At 48.9% G+C, this 18125-nt stretch overlaps 2 protein-coding genes and 1 long non-coding RNA gene across 3 annotated transcripts; all 3 read left to right on the top strand.

The window, feature by feature from the left end:
• LOC138946815 (uncharacterized) lies at positions 1 to 4201 on the top strand. The gene is made up of 2 exons (XM_070318216.1): positions 1 to 996; positions 1250 to 4201. Exons 1-2 carry the CDS (start codon positions 1 to 3, stop codon positions 4172 to 4174), a joined length of 3921 nt encoding a protein of 1306 aa, XP_070174317.1. The 3' UTR covers positions 4175 to 4201.
• On the top strand, positions 4193 to 5005 carry LOC138946814 (uncharacterized). Its single transcript, XM_070318215.1, has one exon. The coding sequence runs from the start codon at positions 4193 to 4195 to the stop codon at positions 5003 to 5005; it is 813 nt and encodes a 270-aa protein (XP_070174316.1).
• Positions 5006 to 10604: 5599 nt separating this feature from the next.
• On the top strand, positions 10605 to 16302 carry LOC138947019 (uncharacterized). Its single transcript, XR_011449516.1, has 2 exons — positions 10605 to 11807; positions 11871 to 16302. It is a non-coding gene; the product is annotated as an uncharacterized lncRNA (long non-coding RNA).
• The last annotated feature ends 1823 nt before the right edge of the window (positions 16303 to 18125 follow it).

Here is an 18125-nt window from a genome sequence, read left to right as displayed (position 1 = left end):
ATGGAGACGTCTGACTCTGAAATAAAAGAGGAAGATACAGCATGCGATAACAAGCTTCACAGAAGTAAACCCGCAGACGGCTTTTCTCGGGAGACAGATGCCAAGTTTGAATTTGAGACCCTTGGCAACCCGCATCGGGAAGCCCTAGCAACGGAGGGCTGTTCGCAGGATAGTGACATCAAGCTGGAGGCTGAGACATATTGTAACCATGGTAACCAGCATTGTGAGACGGGTAGCAGACAGTGTTGGTGTCAGAGAGAGTTGACAGCAGAGGACGGGGGCAGACAATCTGACACTGGTGCTGAACTGAGTGTAAAGCAGGAGCGAGACAACAGCACTTATTTTGTAGAACTAGCTGATGCAGCCCACAGGGCCACCACCACTAGCACTGACAGCCACCGGTGTTGTTGCCACGGTGACGGCGGTGGTTGTCACTGCGACAAGAGCGAACTCTGCTCTTGCTGTGATAGTCATGAGGTAAAGAGCGAAGGTCCAAGCACAGATGTGGAACCAAAGGTTGAATCTTCAGAGAACAATTCCTTGGCCTGCTCCCCTCAGGAGACGGAATCGCTTCCCAGAGACAGCTCTCAGCCAGATACCGTGCCAAGCAAGAAAGGAACAATAATCAGGACTCTGATGTCCAAACGCAAAGAAGTGTCAAGAAATACGGAGCCTTGCTCTGCTGAAAACCAGCAACCAATGGGTCCTGCTTCAATTGTCCCTCCATCTGACCGTGAGATCAGGCTCTATTACACACAGCGGCGAGGCCACCTGGTTGGCCTACCTCAGCCTTTGCCAGCAGCAGAGGGAGTCTCCCACCACGAGCGACGTCGACTTAGATCATCAGCAAAGAAAGTTCCACCTCGAAACATTGCAGAAACTCCGCTGACCAAGAAAGAAAGGGGCGGGCATCAGTCTGCACCAGAGACCAGTTCCTGGCAGGCTGGGGGCGCCAAGCCATTGCTGATCCCTCTTCTGCCCAAACCTGCTCACAGAGTGAGTGTGTGTGTGTCTGTGAGCATGCGCCAATGCATGCAGGTGGGTGGGTGCGTGCGTCAGTACGTGCGTCAGTGCGTGCGTGTGGATATATATATATGCATGCGTGTGAGTGAGTGTGTGTACGCATTTCGGTGAGAATCTGTTTGGTTGTTGTGTTTGAATGTATTTTGTGTTGAATGTCCTCCAGCCAAGCAACATTCCTGTGTACTGCACATGGTTGTAATAAAATGTTATGTCTTATGTCTGACAGTCCGGGGGTCAAGCAACAGGCCTGTCACTGTCCGGGGGTCAAGCAACAGGCCTGTCACAGTCCGGGGGTCAAGCAACAGGCCTGTCACAGTCCGGGGGTCAAGCAACAGGCCTGTCACAGTCCGGGGGTCAAGCAACAGGCCTGTCACAGTCCGGGGGTCAAGCAACAGGCCTGTCACAGTCCGGGGGTCAAGCAACAGGCCTGTCCATCCCACTGCTGTTCCTACCCTCACACCTGGCGCCCGGCGGACAGACGGCAGTCGTGCACGCTCGGATGACTGTGCGTCTTAAACGAATGCCGTCTGATCAGCCTGACCAAAAGCATCGGGAGTTGTCGTTGAAGTCCCGGGTGCAATCTCTAAACGCTCTCAGAAAACACGTGCATATGGCGAAGAGAAGGCAGAGACTTGTTAAAAGCAAAGAGGCAAAGAGCCGGGACACTGACACTGAACGTGCTTCACTAATCAATGTGTCACAACCAACCCCGCCAGCGAGCACAGTACTTATGTTACAAGGGGGAGCAACTCTCTCTGGCTCACCAAACAACGCGTCACAACACACCCAGGCAATAAGCACAGTACTTACGTTACAAGGGACAACGACTCTTTCTACCTTATATAACACTTTGTCAAACCCGACACACACACACAGTGCTGTGAGCAATCTAGGATTAAAGGCAGCTGTCAGCCAGGCACCAAATCTCAGATCCATACAGCCCAAAATGATCACAGTAACTACACTACAAGGAGCAGCTACTATCTCTAGCTCACCAAACACCTCGTTGAACCCAACACACAGTACCGTCGGCAATCAAGGAACAGGTGTTGCTGTTGGCCAGGCACCAAAGTTCAGATCAATACAGTCCAAAATGATCACTCAGAATTCACCAAACACGGACAATCCTTCCTTGGAATCACGGCCAGTCAGGCGAGGAGGGCAGAGTTCTTACAGGTGTAAACTCTGCCCCAAGACTTGCCCCAACCAGAAGGGGCTGGCTCAGCACATGGTGATCCACGACCGCCAAGAACCTGTCAGCTGCAACCTTTGCTCAGCTACATTCCCCAACCATCACCTCATGCGCACTCACCTCAGCCTAGTCCACAGCTACAGAAGAAGGAGAAAGTCCCACAGCCGCTCAGGATACACACGCAGCGGAGATCACCACCCAGGTGACGACTCGTCAGCGGATAGCATAGAGCTGGACTCCAGTGATGAAGAAACAGATGCAGGCGACTTGGCGTCAGACGATGAAAGTTGCAGTCAGGTCATTTCGGACCCTGAAGGCTCGACGCTCACTGAAACAGCAAAAAAGACTGGTTCCGCGCTCCCTGATACAGCGAGAAAGACTTATTCGGCAGAGAATCTGTATGTGTGCTGCATGTGTGACGCAGCGTTCCACACACTTGGAGACGTGCAGCGCCATTGCCTGGAGTTCAGACACAACATGGGGGCCAGGTGTGGGCGATGCAGTACACTCTACGCAGCAAAGCATGTCGCAAGGCTGGAAGTGCATCTCCAGCTCTACTGCCAACAGAAAGGCGCTCCGCGTGACGGGGGCCGTGCCTCTACTTGTGTTGCTGGCTCGTTGGACACAGTGGGACAACAGATAGTCGGTCCACGTGAGGGTGTCTCTCTGGGTGATTCTGCCACCTCGGGTGATGGTACAAGTAGATCTTTGGTTTCAGTGGACCGACCGTCAGTGCCTGCGTGCTACTCATCAAACGTCACTGACCCTCTCATGCAACCCACTGGCACTCTCACTCTCAGTCTACCAGAGGGGAACGTCACTGCCAGCGTCGCACCAAAAACTGCGTCAGGACCGATTCAGCAGTTCGGCTCCCTGAGGCCGGAACCGGGTGGCGATAGCTTCCCCAGTGACGTGGTTCTAGAGCGGCAGAGAGATTACAAATGTCCGCACTGCCCCCGGATCTGTCCCAACAAGACTGGGCTAGTTCAGCACATCGCCATCCATAAACGCGGAGGGGCAGTGAAATGCGGTCTCTGTTCAGCCACGTTTATCAGTGACAAATGCAGGAAGAAGCCCTTGAAGAGTGTTCACCGCATTAGCCGGAGATACCTGACTGTCAACGGCATCAGCACGCGATACCTCCTGGGGTCGTCAAGCACGGGAATTGATACTGACAGCACCGAGGCAACGGACTTGGTTGGCTTGGGCCAGGGTGGCGACACAGCTGACGGCCCCACACACTCCGACGTCAGGGAGACGACTGGTAAAGATAGTGACCTTCATATGACCTCCAGTGACCTTGATTTGGCCCCTGTTTCTGGTAAAGAGATTGTCAAAAACAGCAACTCTGATGGGATCCCATTCTCCACAGACACCGGATCAGGCACAAGCAGAGAGAATGCAGAGACTTTTGGGGGCAGCATTCGCCACCAGATGAAATCCACTGGCCGGGTGAGATTCTGCTGCGATCAGTGCCCCTTGAAGTTCCTCAGGGAGTACCGCTACCACCTTCACATGGTGTCTCACCTGCGACACGAGGAGATTGAAAGGTACATCTTCGTCTGTCCCTTCTGCAAGGAAGCCCGCTTCAAGACGGAGCGCGCTGTGGATTATCACGTTGACAACAGATGGTGTGGGGTTGTCAAGGCGATCCTCAAGATGACCAAGCAGATGCCACGAGTGCCGGAGAACATTGAGGTGATGTGTGCAGCGTGTAGGGGCGTGTACTCCAGCCTGAGGGCGTGCAGTGAACACGCCAAGGGCACGGGCTGTAGCAAGCGAGCGTTCCGGTGTGCGTCGTGCACCAAGTCTTTTTTCTACAACAGCAGCCTCCTTGCGCACCGGAGACTGTGCCACCCCGACACCGCTACCGGTACAGCGAGTGCTACAGCAGCCAGCCAGTCCATTGCAGGAGATGAGGATGAGGCAGAGGGAAGTGGTATGGGTTCAAAGCATTAGTCTGACTCTGAGCAGAGTATGATTGAAGAAGAGATGCAGTCCCGTGATTCCTCATCCATGAATGGAGGGGAGGAAGACAGGTTACCGGGAAATGTCACGGCTTCTCATCATCAGCGTACAGAGAGTACAAGTGCGCTTAGAGGAGGAGAGCGGCAGTCCCGTGATTCCACAGGGGATGAAGACAAGCTTCCAGGAAATGTCACAGCTTCACAACAACGGCATGAGGGGAGTACGATGACGCCGAGTGCAAGAGAGACGCAGTCCAGAGAAATCGTCTCGATGCTTTCAGAATCTGTGAGTGTGATGAACACTGCAGGAGAGGAGAAGTCCATGAGTGCGATGCTTTCAGAGTGTGAACGTTACGCAGGACAGACGTCACAAGACAGTGACGGGATGCATGCAGCGTGTGAGGGGGTAGAAGACAATGGGGAAGAGTCGCTGTCAGATGGGGACGGTGGGCTCGTTCTGGAGTGTGAGACGGAGCCTGGTTCTCCTACAGAGAGCTTGTTTTTCTCCGGTACAGCCCAGGACGAAACGGAAATCTGGTCGCGTGCAGGGCAGGAACCTACTCACCAGGACTGTTCATCAGATGAAGGTGGAGAGCCACTCGCCGGGGAAACACAACACAGAGACAATGACCTGCAGGTGTCAAAACCAGGTGTGAAGGGCAGTGCAACAGTGCCAAGGAGAAAACGGCATACAGCTGGAGCTTACTCCAAAGCGTTGGGTAGTTTGGATGAGCATGCTACTGATGTTACTGAGGATGATGATGATCGTAAAAAACAGGATGATGATGATGCTAAATTGAAAGCAGCAAGTCTTCACCAGTGAAGCAGAGAAGGAAAGGCGTGCAGTCGCCATGTGGTCAAAGGCCGAGAGGGGAAGATGACGACTGGCTGCCCGACAGCGAGGATGTAGAACCCGACAAGTCAAAGTCGCAAGGAGGGCATGGCAAGGCAAAAGCTGACCTACGACAGCCAGGGTCAAGGTCACAGAAAGAGCTCCACAAGGCGGGTGCTAACCCTTACACAAGCCACCAGGGCTTGTACAGAGACCAACGCTTTTCGTTTGTGCGCCTGGCTCTGGACCTCTACCCTTCCTGCCGAGACCTCCGCCCGGTATCCGACCTCCCCCCACCATCCAGCCCACATCAGTCACACCCTTCCCCGTCTACCTACTACAAAACCAGCTGGTCGCTCAAACCCCGCTACCCACACAGAATCTTGTTTCAGGTCACAAGCCGTTCAACGAGCTGAACCCTCCAGGTTCGCCAAGACTGCTCGCTACACAAAACACAGGGTTCTCACTCAACCCTCCAGGTTCGCGAAGACTGCTCGCTACACAAAACACAGGGTTCTCACTCAACCCTCCAGGTTCGCGAAGACTGCTCGCTACACAAAACACAGGGTTCTCACTCAACCCTCCAGGTTCGCGAAGACTGCTCGCTACACAAAACACAGGGTTCTCACTCAACCCTCCAGGTTCGCGAAGACTGCTCGCTACACAAAACACAGGGTTCTCACTCAACCCTCCAGGTTCGCGAAGACTGCTCGCTACACAAAACACAGGGTTCTCACTCAACCCTCCAGGTTCGCGAAGCCTGCTCGCTACACAAAACACAGGGTTCTCACTCAACCCTCCAGGTTCGCGAAGACTGCTCGCTACACAAAACACAGGGCTCACACTCAACCCTCCAGGTTCGCGAAGCCTGCTCGCTACACAAAACACAGGGTTCTCACTCAACCCTCCAGGTTCGCGAAGCCTGCTCGCTACACAAAACACAGGGTTCTCACTCAACCCTCCAGGTTCGCGAAGACTGCTTGCTACACAAAACACAGGGTTCTCACTCAACCCTCCAGGTTCGCGAAGCCTGCTCGCTACACAAAACACAGGGTTCTCACTAAACACGCCAGGTTCGCGAAGCCTGCTCGCTACACAAAACACAGGGTTCACACTGAACCCTCCAGGTTCGCGAAGACTGCTCGCTACACACAACACAGGGTTCACACTGAACCCTCCAGGTTCGCGAAGACTGCTCGCTACACAAAACACAGGGCTCACACTGAACCCTCCAGGTTCGCGAAGACTGCTCGCTACGCAAAACACAGGGTTCACACTGAACCCTCCAGGATCGCGAAGCCTGCTCGCTACACAACACACAGGCCTCACACTAAACACGCCGGCTTTGCAAAGCTCTTTTACAGTGCAGAGTCCAGTGACAGTGATCAGGCAGCCAGTTGCACAAAACCCATTTGTAGTGCTTAGCCCTTTGACGGTACAAAGCCCAATGTCGATACAAAGCCCTTTGACGGTACAAAGCCCAATGTCAGTGCAGAGCCAGCCTGTGTTAGAAAGCCCACAGATGGTACAGAACCAACCTCATCCGCGTTCCTTGCTACGCTGGGGGAAGAAATCTAGACCCAAATAACCCTTTTTCTGACTAATGGGAAGCCCCTTCACGCCCGTCTTCGAATGGTACAAGCAGAAAAGCAAAATAATGTGCACAGCCCTGTGTTAGAAGTGTACAACCACTTGAACTGAAAGTATGAACAGTCTTGTTGTATGTATAATATACTGGTTGACCCGCTTTGAGAGACTTGCTAGGAGTGATGGTTGGTCCTTGGTGAGCTGTGGCCTTTACCGATTTAAACTGCTGTAAGATTGTGATTTGTGGCCTTTACTGGTCGACATTGCAGTGATTGACAAAGGACTTGTTGATCCATTGTAAGAGTATGAACAGACTAAGTGTACATAATAACATTGTAAGAGAGTATGTTCTGGCCTTGTTCCATACTTTACCTCGCAAATGTTCTGTTACACTAAACAAAACAACAAATACGAGCATGTACACAGATGATTTTACATTACTTTACTCAATATTTGACTAAATGTATTCGTGTCGAATTGAAATAGTTGTATTAAAAACAGTTTATGATGTCATAGCCGGGTTATTACAGAAAGTAAGGGCATTTTTAATCAAATTCAGTCATTGAAATTTTGATCAAACATTTTATGGCTAAGTCCTTACTTTGGGATTGCATTTCTGGGGTGGGATTTCTTCCGTCCTAGACGGAATTCCCTCCCAGGAAGAATTTGGCAACTTTTTTTTTTTTAATACTTTTTTGTGTGTTCAAGGCACAGTGAGCCTCCCGTAAACCATCACAGATACTGTCAGGCTTTTACACACAGTAAGCCTCCCGTAAACCATCACAGATACTGTCAGGCTTTTACACACAGTAAGCCTCCCGTAAACCATCACAGATACTGTCAGGCTTTTACACACAGTAAGCCTCCCGTGAACCATCACAGATACTGTCAGGCTTTTACACACAGTAAGCCTCCCGTAAACCATCACAGATACTGTCAGGCTTTTACACACAGTAAGCCTCCCGTAAACCATCACAGATACTGTCAGGCTTTTACACACAGTAAGCCTCCCGTGAACCATCACAGATACTGTCAGGCTTTTACACACAGTAAGCCTCCCGTAAACCATCACAGATACTGTCAGGCTTTTACACACAGTAAGCCTCCCGTAAACCATCACAGATACTGTCAGGCTTTTACACACAGTAAGCCTCCCGTGAACCATCACAGATACTGTCAGGCTTTTACACACAGTAAGCCTCCCGTAAACCATCACAGATACTGTCAGGCTTTTACACACAGTAAGCCTCCCGTAAACCATCACAGATACTGTCAGGCTTTTACACACAGTAAGCCTCCCGTAAACCATCACAGATACTGTCAGGCTTTTACACACAGTAAGCCTCCCGTAAACCATCACAGATACTGTCAGGCTTTTACACACAGTAAGCCTCCCGTAAACCATCACAGATACTGTCAGGCTTTTACACACAGTAAGCCTCCCGTAAACCATCACAGATACTGTCAGGCTTTTACACACAGTGAGCCTCCCGTAAACCATCACAGATACTGTCAGGCTTTTACACACAGTAAGCCTCCCGTAAACCATCACAGATACTGTCAGGCTTTTACACACAGTAAGCCTCCCGTAAACCATCACAGATACTGTCAGGCTTTTACACACAGTGAGCCTCCCGTAAACCATCACAGATACTGTCAGGCTTTTACACACAGTACAAACACCCTTCCATTTGAACGCTCACCAAACGGGAACATCCTAGGTGCCCTACGTAAAGAGCGAGCAATTTTCAAAGACTTTATTTTTGCGTGGTTTATCTTACCCCTGAGCCATCGTGAACCCGTGTGATCCAGTTTCCCTGGCCAATGAAAGGAGCAGCGACATAACATTACCTGATTAAGTGTCGGGTCTGGCAGGCCCATTCTTTGTAATTCTCTCAGACATTCGATTTTAATTTGTTTAAAGAAATAGGCTTTTACGCTGAATACGAGTATCCTCCGACTAGAATACACACCAAAAATCAACACTTCGGCTGCTTTCTCTGCAGAGAAGGCAATTTTCGCTGAATCAAAATTTCGTAACCATCAACAATGTCAGCCTGCAAAAAGAAAATTTATAAAATACAACCCCCCCCCCCCCCCCCCCCCCCCCCCCTCTGCTTTTTCAAGGGCTTGAGACCTTCTGTTTTTCAGAGAATCTCTGTAAAACCGGTAGCATTAGAGATTGTTTATGTTTTGTGAAGTGGTTGTTTTAGGAATAGGGACAGAGAACAGTGGTACTAGTAGAGACAGTCTGGAGGTTGTAGACATGCAGGTGTTACCAGGAGTCAGGAGTAGACAGGCTCGTGGTTGTAGGCATGCAGGTGTTACCAGGATTCAGGAGTAGACAGGCTGGTGGTTGTAGGCATGCAGGTGTTGCCAGGATTCAGGAGTAGACAGGCTGGTGGTTGTAGACATGCAGGTGTTGCCAGGATTCAGGAGTAGACAGGCTGGTGGTTGTAGACATGCATGTGTTGCCAGGATTCAGGAGTTGACAGGCTGGTGGTTGTAGACATGCAGGTGTTGCCAGGATTCAGGAGTAGACAGGCTGGTGGTTGTGTACATGGAGGTGTTGCCAGGATTCAGGAGTAGACAGGCTGGTGGTTGTAGGCATGCTCAGGTGTTACCAGGATTCAGGAGTAGACAGGCTGGTGGTTGTAGGCATGCTCAGGTGTTACCAGGATTCAGGTGAAGACAGGCTGGTGGTTGTAGGCATGCAGGTGTTGCCAGGATTCAGGAGTAGACAGGCTGGTGGTTGTAGACATGCATGTGTTGCCAGGATTCAGGAGTTGACAGGCTGGTGGTTGTAGACATGCAGGTGTTGCCAGGATTCAAGTAGACAGGCTGGTGGTTGTAGACATGCAGGTGTTGCCAGGATTCAGGAGTAGACAGGCTGGTGGTTGTAGACATGCAGGTGTTGCCAGGATTCAGGAGTAGACAGGCTGGTGGTTGTAGGCATGCTCAGGTGTTACCAGGATTCAGGAGTAGACAGGCAGGTGGTTGTAGGCATGCAGGTGTTACCAGGATTCAGGAGTAGACAGGCTGGTGGTTGTAGACATGCAGGTGTTGCCAGGATTCAGGAGTAGACAGGCTGGTGGTTGTAGGCATGCTCAGGTGTTACCAGGATTCAGGAATAGACAGGCTGGTGGTTGTAGGCATGCAGGTGTTACCAGGATTCAGGAGTAGACAGGCTGGTGGTTGTAGACATGCAGGTGTTGCCAGGATTGAGGAGTAGACAGGCTGGTGGTTGTAGGCATGCAGGTGTTGCCAGGATTCAGGAATAGACAGGCTGGTGGTTGCCAGGATTCAGGAGTAGACAGGCTGGTTGTTGCCAGGATTCAGGAGTAGACAGGCTGGTGGTTGCCAGGATTCAGGAGTAGACAGGCTGGTGGTTGCCAGGATTCAGGAGTAGACAGGCTGGTGGTTGCCAGGATTCAGGAGTAGACAGGCGCTGTCAGGCTACAGAAGGAGAGATTGCTGGTTGTATGCATGCAGGTGTTGCCAGGAGTAGACAGGCGCTGTCAGGCTGCAGAAGGAGAGATTGCCGGTTGTAGGCATGCAGGTGTTGCCAGGAGTAGACAGGCGCTGTCAGGCTGCAGAAGGAGAGATTGCTGGTTGTAGGCATGCAGGTGTTGCCAGGAGTAGACAGGCGCTGTCAGGCTGCAGAAGGAGAGATTGCTGGTTGTAGGCATGCAGGTGTTGCCAGGAGTAGACAGGCGCTGTCAGGCTGCAGAAGGAGAGATTGCTGGTTGTAGGCATGCAGGTGTTGCCAGGAGTAGACAGGCGCTGTCAGGCTGCAGAAGGAGAGATTGCTGGTTGTAGGCATGTAGGTGTTGCCAGGAGTAGACAGGCGCTGTCAGGCTGCAGAAGGAGAGATTGCTGGTTGTAGGCATGCAGGTGTTGCCAGGAGTAGACAGGCGCTGTCAGGCTGCAGAAGAAGAGATTGCCGGTTGTAGGCATGCAGGTGTTGCCAGGAGTAGACAGGCGCTGTCAGGCTGCAGAAGAAGAGATTGCTGGTTGTAGGCATGCAGGTGTTGCCAGGAGTAGACAGGCTGCAGAAGGAGAGATTGCTGGTTGTAGGCATGCAGGTGTTGCCAGGAGTAGACAGGCGCTGTCAGGCTGCAGAAGAAGAGATTGCTGGTTGTAGGCATGCAGGTGTTGCCAGGAGTAGACAGGCTGCAGAAGGAGAGATTGCTGGTTGTAGGCATGCAGGTGTTGCCAGGAGTAGACAGGCGCTGTCAGGCTGCAGAAGGAGAGATTGCTGGTTGTAGGCATGCAGGTGTTGCCAGGAGTAGACAGGCGCTGTCAGGCTGCAGAAGGAGAGATTGCTGGTTGTAGGCATGCAGGTGTTGCCAGGAGTAGACAGGCTGCAGAAGGAGAGATTGCTGGTTGTATGCACGTGCTTTCAGACGTGTTAAGACATTTGGCTACTTTGTCTTTCTTTTTTATTGTCCTGGATTTCTTTTGCTCCGCCAGCTAGGCTTCATGAGGTATCCCTGACCTCTCGGGGCACCACCACTTGCCATAGGCATAGAACTGCGTGAGGTTGATGCTGCTACGCTCTTTGCCACACAGCCTGCACACAGGGGTTCGAAATTCACTGCCTGACTGCCATCTCTTCTTGTTCCTCCATACCGTCCCGCGGGACATAGGAGTGCAAGAAGCTGGGGGCACAGGCTTTTGTACACCAGATGGAGCGACAAAGGAAAAACAAGCGACTGGAGGAGAGGTGGCAGAGACAGGCTTGGGAAGAAGTGATACTGAAGCAGAGGCGGTAGTGGTAGACACGAGAACTTGCTTGAGGAAAAGAGGTACTGGAGAAGAGGTAGTTTTGGTGGACACAGAGGCTTGCTTGAGAAATGGTACTGGCGTAGAGGTGGTATTTGTAGACACAGAGGCTTGCTTGGGCAGATGTGGTACTGCAGCGGAGTTGCCATGAGTGGTAGTGGTAGACACAGGCGCTTGCTTGAGAAATGGTACTGGCGGAGAGGTGGTATTTGTAGACACAGAGGCTTGCTTGGGCAGATGTACTGCAGCAGAGGTGTCATGAGTAGTAGTGGTAGACACAGGCGCTTGCTTGAGAAATGGTACAGTTGGAGAAGAAGTGGTAGTGACAGACACAAGCGCTTGCTTGCACACAAGTGGTACAGAAGCAGAGGTAGAAGTGGTTGACACGCGCGCTAACTTGATAAGTGGTAATGGAGAAGAGGTGGTATTGGTAATAGTGGTACACACAGGCGTTTGCTTGAGAAATGGTACAGTTGGAGAAGAGGTGGTAGTGGTACACAGGTGCTTGCTTGCACACAGGCGCTTGCTTGAGACGTGGTGCTGCGGCAGAAGTTGAAGTGGCAGACAAAAGTGCTTGCTTGAGAAGTGGTGCTGCGGCAGAAGTTGAAGTGGCAGACAAAAGTGCTTGCTTGAGAAGTGGTGCTGCGGCAGAAGTTGAAGTGGCAGACAAAAGTGCTTGCTTGAGAAGTGGTACTGGAGCAGAGATGGTAATTGTAGACCCACCCACTTGCTTGGCCGGTTACAAGTGGAACCGAAGCAAAGGTGGCATGAGGAGTAGTGGCGGACACACAGGCTTGCTTGTACATCAGTGGAACTCGAGAAGAGGTGATAGTGGAAGACACAGAGACTTCTTTGGGCAAAGGTGGTACATGTAGTGGAGCAGAGTTAGCATAAGTAGTAGTGGTAGACACAGACGCTTGCTTGTACAGAAGTGGTACTGAAGAAGATGTGGCATGAGTAGAATAGTTAGACAGCGAGGCTTGCTTGAGAAGTGGTACTGGAGAAGAGGTGGTATTGGTAGACACCGAGACTTGCTTGGGAGGTGGTGGTACTGCAGCAGATGTGGCATGAGTCGTACTAGTAGTGGCAGACGCAAGCGCGCGCGTGAGAAGTGGTACAGGAGCAGAGGTGGTATTGGTAGACACCGAGACTTGCTTGGGAGGTTGTGGTACTGCAGCAGATGTGGCATGAGTCGTACTAGTAGTGGCAGACGCAAGCGCGCGCGTGAGAAGTGGTACAGGGGCAGAGGTGGTATTGGTAGACACCGAGACTTGCTTGGGAGGTTGTGGTACTGCAGCAGATGTGGCATGAGTCGTACTAGTAGTGGCAGACGCAAGCGCGCGCGTGAGAAGTGGTACAGGGGCAGAGGTGGTATTGGTAGACACCGAGACTTGCTTGGGAGGTTGTGGTACTGCAGCAGATGTGGCATGAGTCGTACTAGTAGTGGCAGACGCAAGCGCGCGCGTGAGAAGTGGTACAGGGGCAGAGGTGACATTAGTAGTAGTAAACTCAGCAGGTTGTTCTTCCAGAAGAACAGGAGGTCAGACAATTAGAATGGGTGGAGCTTTGGGATCATCCTGAGGCACAAATAAACACATCTGGCCATCGGATAGTGCAGGTAATGCTTGCTTGAAAACTTGTTCATAATCAGAAGGTATTTTAAAGTCAGGTTTTTCATTTAGAATACTGTTTGTATGCAGACTAGGATTAAGTGCTACAGGCTCACACATTGCCGGAGAGTTTGGGGTATCATGTTCAGTTACCACACCAACACAAGTGTGCACTTCTCTGAAATCTCTTCTTAACACATTTCCTTCACATGTTGTCACTTCACCTTTTTCAGGAGGTAATGGTTCGTGCTTGATGCTGGGTTCTTCAGCCAACAAATCACATTTATTTGGTTTCACTTCAGTTTCACACGTGCACAGGCTTTGCAATTCCTGCGCCTGCATAGTTGAGTCTACAGAATCTGCAGAGTGGTTCTCTGTTTTGATTAAATGTGAAGTGTCTGGTTCCTGTTTCTTTCTCTTTTTTGATGTTGAATGATGCCATATGCTGACAAAATCTGCAATGCAAAATTTAACTCATTAATTGCAATGTGAACATTAATGCTCGTACGTGCACACAAACAATGATACAGTTAAGCGTGTGTGTGTAAATGTGAGTGTGTGTGTATGTATAGTAGCACTGTAGTATGCATGCACTTAAGAGAGAGAGAGAGAGGGTGCTAACATTCGCCCGACCGGGTTATCGACTACACACGGAAGACATTGTGGGGCCGTGCGGACCCATGCTTATCAAAGAAGGAAAAATATGTAGACCCATGCTTTCCAAAGAAGCAAAAACGTGCATCCTCTTCCGTAGACGCCGTGGTTACATTTCCGCGAGAAGTAATTAAATTAAATTATTAATTTAATTATTACCGTGCGGACTAAAGCTTCTCAAAAAAGGAAAAACGTGAATACCCTCCTGTAGACGTCGTGGGGCCGTGTGGACCCACATTGTTATGTATTAATTTCGCTCCACACGACTTGCTTATTAACTCCAAAATTAAACAGATCGTAGAAAATGATGTTTAGAGCCAATTTGTACCTGAAGGTTTGTGACTTCTCTCCCTAGTCTTTATGTAAGTTCCTCCAGATTGAGAAACATGGGTCCGCACGGCCCCACGATGTCTTCCGTGTGTTGTCTAAATTTGACCTTTGTTTTTTTATTACTTCTCGCTGAAATGTAACGATCTTTTAGGACATAAGAGCTTTTTAGGTGTCTGATGCATTCTTAAAAGCTCATCATGTTTGTGTGTGTGTGTGTGTGTGTGTGTGTGTGTGTGTGTGTGTGTGTGTGTGTGTGTGAGAGACAAGGATATATGTTGCAATGGTACAGTATACCTATAATATCTTGATGCACGCTTTGACTAGCTGAAGAGTGAAGGGAATTTGCAGGGGTTATTTTGTTAGGTGCCAATGGCACATGAGTAAACTGTACCCTGTGCAGATTCGCTGCTGCTGGACATTTTATTTATTTTTGTTTTAGATTTTGTTTCTGTGTGCACATGGCATGAGGGGGGAGGGGGCACACATGATCACCCGTACACATATTAACCTTCCTCGCCATCGTGGGTCCGTGTGGACCCAGAAGGGTGTTTAATTGCAAATATCTCTTAAACCAGTTTGGTTTCGGCGTTCACTGGAGCAGACGATTTTTTCTGTAACCAGTTGACAGTGATGAAACCATATATTACGGTATCCTTCTGGCAGCAGTCCCAAAATATCGACTTGTTTTGACCTTAGAACGATGTCTTTATCATAACTGTGAAGAACAGAACGGAGATCACTGTCGAAGTCGGCCATTCACTGATGATCTGCAATCATTTTCGTCTCGCGAACAGTGATCTCAAATTTAGATCAGTGCTCGCGAAAACCATATGGGAGATAACTCTGTATTTTTGTTTTGATAGATTCGCGTAGGACTGTAGCGTACGTCCGGTCAGGGAGAGAATGAGCCGAACTCATTTTGACCTGAGTTCAGGATGGGTACTGGTAGTGATGCCTGGTGAGCGAGTGGCACACTGTGACTTGCGTGACTTAGTTGATGCAGTCTCTTTGCAGCTGAATCTTAATAGCGTGGGTACTGAACAAAACTGACTTTACGAGGTTCAGGATAAGACCCTGATGTGGCACTTCCTGCGAAACGTAGATTGATGGCAGTCGCTGAGATACAGACTTTTTTGCTCGAACTCGATGCAGATCGCCGAAGTTGCGTGAGTGTGTGTGTGTGTTATAGTTTTGTTTTAAAGAACATTAATGGCTGTAAAGGAAACTGTTCACTTGGCCCCCTCTGATGAACATAATAACTTCAATGAACTGAATCAACATGAGATTCATGGTACATGTACAGTCCGTGAATCTATCATCATCATCATCATCATCATCATCATCATCATCAGTCATCATCATCAGTCATCATCATCATTATGTTAGCATTCTTTCTTCTTCTTCAGCGTTCCAGAATTGTCTGGTTACGTGTGAGCTCGTTTGCCCCATTTGGGTTCCCCACACTTTTCTCTGAGAGCATAGTCAGCTCACTCCGCTTTCGTTGAGTAAGCATGCTGGGTATTTTCGTGTTTCGATCCATAACCCACCGAACTCCGACATGGATTACAGGATATTTTCCGTGCGCACTGGGTCTTGTGCTTGCGTGTATACACGAAGGGGGTTAAGTCACTAGCAGGTCTGCACATAAGTTGACCTGGGAGATCGGAAAAATCCTCACTCTTAACCTGCCGGGCGGCAGCGACCGGGATTCGAACTCACGACCTCCCGATTAGGAGGCCGACGTCTTACCACCGCGCTACTGCGCCCGTCATGTTACCATTGATCCGCGGTACCATCGTTAGTTTAACGACACGCATCCTCTTTTTAACCGTAGCCATAAAGTTATTAGCATGACTTTGTGTTGTTCATAATGATTATGAATATCAAAGTCTCGGTTTTTTTCCCGATGTGTTGCTCAGTTGTGCTTTTTCTTTTTTTTCTAAATCACTTCATTAATGTCAAATCAGTTTTGGCGGAGTCAAGTTCTGGACAGGTTTGTTAAAAAAGACATGGCCTTAAACCCTTTCCCTTGACAAAAAAAGGGGAAAAAATCCATTTCTCAACGCATATGATAAAGGGACATGCACACGTACCATCAAAAACTAATCGAGACTGTGTGTTTCCCAAGCAGCTGACAGTAAAATAGTGGATTTGTGCTCCGTGCTAGCTTTAGTAACTATCGTGAGGCAAGACGTTGAAAAAGACGAGGAGTGAAAATGGAATCATTGTGTCAGTTGGTTAAAACAATATTTTATTTATGTCTTACATGTTCATGAAATATATATGATCATAAAGTGAAAGCAACAACAAGCCTACGGCTTATTTATGGTGTTATGGTGGTTTCTTCAAATGCAAAACTTGCAATCAGAAATAAGAACACGGCAGACAGGTCCGAACACAATATGCAAAAAACAGCCAGTTTAACACAAAATATCATCCAAATTTAGAAGATAAACAACAACAACAAAAGAGAAGAAAAAAAAGAAAACAATTCAACACACACACACACACACACATCTAACCAAAAGTATGCGTAAAGGATAGTAATCAAACATTAAAGTCACAGTAAGCCTCCCGTAAACCATCACAGATACAGTCAGGCTTTTACACACAGTACAAACACCCTTTCATTTAAACACTCACCGATTGAGAACATCCTAGGTGCCCTCCGTAAAAAGCGAACAATTTTCAAAGAATTTATTTTTACGTGGTTTATCTTACCCCTGAGCCATCGTGAACCCGTGTGATCCAGTTTCCCTTTTTCACAATGTAGTCGTCAGTTTGTCATTTGAATGCGACTCGATGTGAGCTTATCTACAATAGCACGTTTTTATGCACGAAACAAACGGCTGTGGTTCACAAGAACTCTAGCGATGGCTTTTGACTGTTGAGAGGAACAGCGATATGCATAAACCGTCGTCTGCTACGACCCTTGCGTGACCCTGCTTCCGGGCTTTTCTTTTTTCAAACTTTCACAACTTCGAATTGTACTGATCTTGTCTTGATGAAAAAAGAATTATTTTATGATTAAAGAATGTTTGTGTAACAAGCTGTCAATTTATTATTTAGATTTTAAAAGTTAGGTCTAGCGCAAAAACGCACCACGGTCCAAAAACATTCTGATAATGATCGATCCACGGCTATGGCCAGTTTACATCGATAGAATGAGACCCGAAGGGAAGTAACTCATTTTTGACCTGAGTTCAGGATGGGTCCAAAAAGTGTTCGAGACAATCTGCAAAATTAATTCTTTAAAAATTGCTCGCTCTTTACGTAGGGCACCTAGGATGTTCCCGTTTGGTGAGCGTTCTAATGGAAGGGTGTTTGTACTGTGTGTAAAAGCCTGACAGTATCTGTGATGGTTTACGGGAGGCTTACTGTCCGGGCGTGATTTCCGGTATTGAATATATTCATAACAGCCGTCCAGCACCAAAACGAGGCGCCATTGTTGAAGAGGACCAAGTCCACGAAAATAAATTCTTTGAAAATGTCTCACGCTCGACAGAAAGCATCCAGGATGTTCCCGTTCGGTGAGCGTTCAAATGGAAGTATGCTTGTACTGTATGTAGACGCTCGGGGAGCTCTGTGATGGTTTACGGGAGGCTTACTGTGCCTTTAATCAGAGCAAGAAAAAACAATTTAAGAACAAATATTCAGACTGGGGGTGGGGAGTAGGGGAGACAGACACAGACAGACAGACAGACAGACAGACAGACAGAGAGAGAGACAGACAGACAGACAGACAGACAGAGAGAGAGAGACTGAGAGACAGACAGAGACGGAGAGAGAGAGAGAAAAAAAAACTCGAAAACTGCATTACGGAATGATAATAGCATTAGGTCCATATTGTCCTTTCTTACAACTAGTCCTCAGTAAAATACACACATGAAACGACGAAGGAGAGGGAGAGATTCTGTCAGTTGTAGTTTGACCCATGCAATATTGGGCGCCACGTGTCATTCAATAATTCTATGTATTTAGACATTCTATGTAAATAGAATGAATTTGGCAGGAAACTGTTGCCCTGGTCCAGTCTAAGAGGTCTACAAGCAGCATTAGAACGGAATAGGTGTGTGTGTGTGTGTGTGTGTGTGTGTGTGTGCCAGTGTTTCGTTTCTTTGTGTGTGTGTGTGTGTGTGCCAGTG

Source organism: Littorina saxatilis, linkage group LG14 (assembly GCF_037325665.1).
Source record: "Littorina saxatilis isolate snail1 linkage group LG14, US_GU_Lsax_2.0, whole genome shotgun sequence".
Classification (NCBI taxonomy): Eukaryota; Metazoa; Mollusca; class Gastropoda; order Littorinimorpha; family Littorinidae; genus Littorina; species Littorina saxatilis.
Note: the sequence above shows the minus strand (reverse complement) of the source record. Positions and strands in the feature narration are given on the sequence as shown.

Excerpts from the sequence above, each read along its gene's own strand:
- LOC138946814 (XM_070318215.1), top strand. The coding sequence starts at position 4,193 with ATGATTGAAGAAGAGATGCAGTCCCGTGATTCCTCATCCATGAATGGA.
- LOC138946815 (XM_070318216.1), top strand. The coding sequence starts at position 1 with ATGGAGACGTCTGACTCTGAAATAAAAGAGGAAGATACAGCATGCGAT. Across the intron at positions 997-1,249 it reads TGCCCAAACCTGCTCACAGA|TCCGGGGGTCAAGCAACAGG; the intron begins GTGAGTGTGTGT and ends TATGTCTGACAG.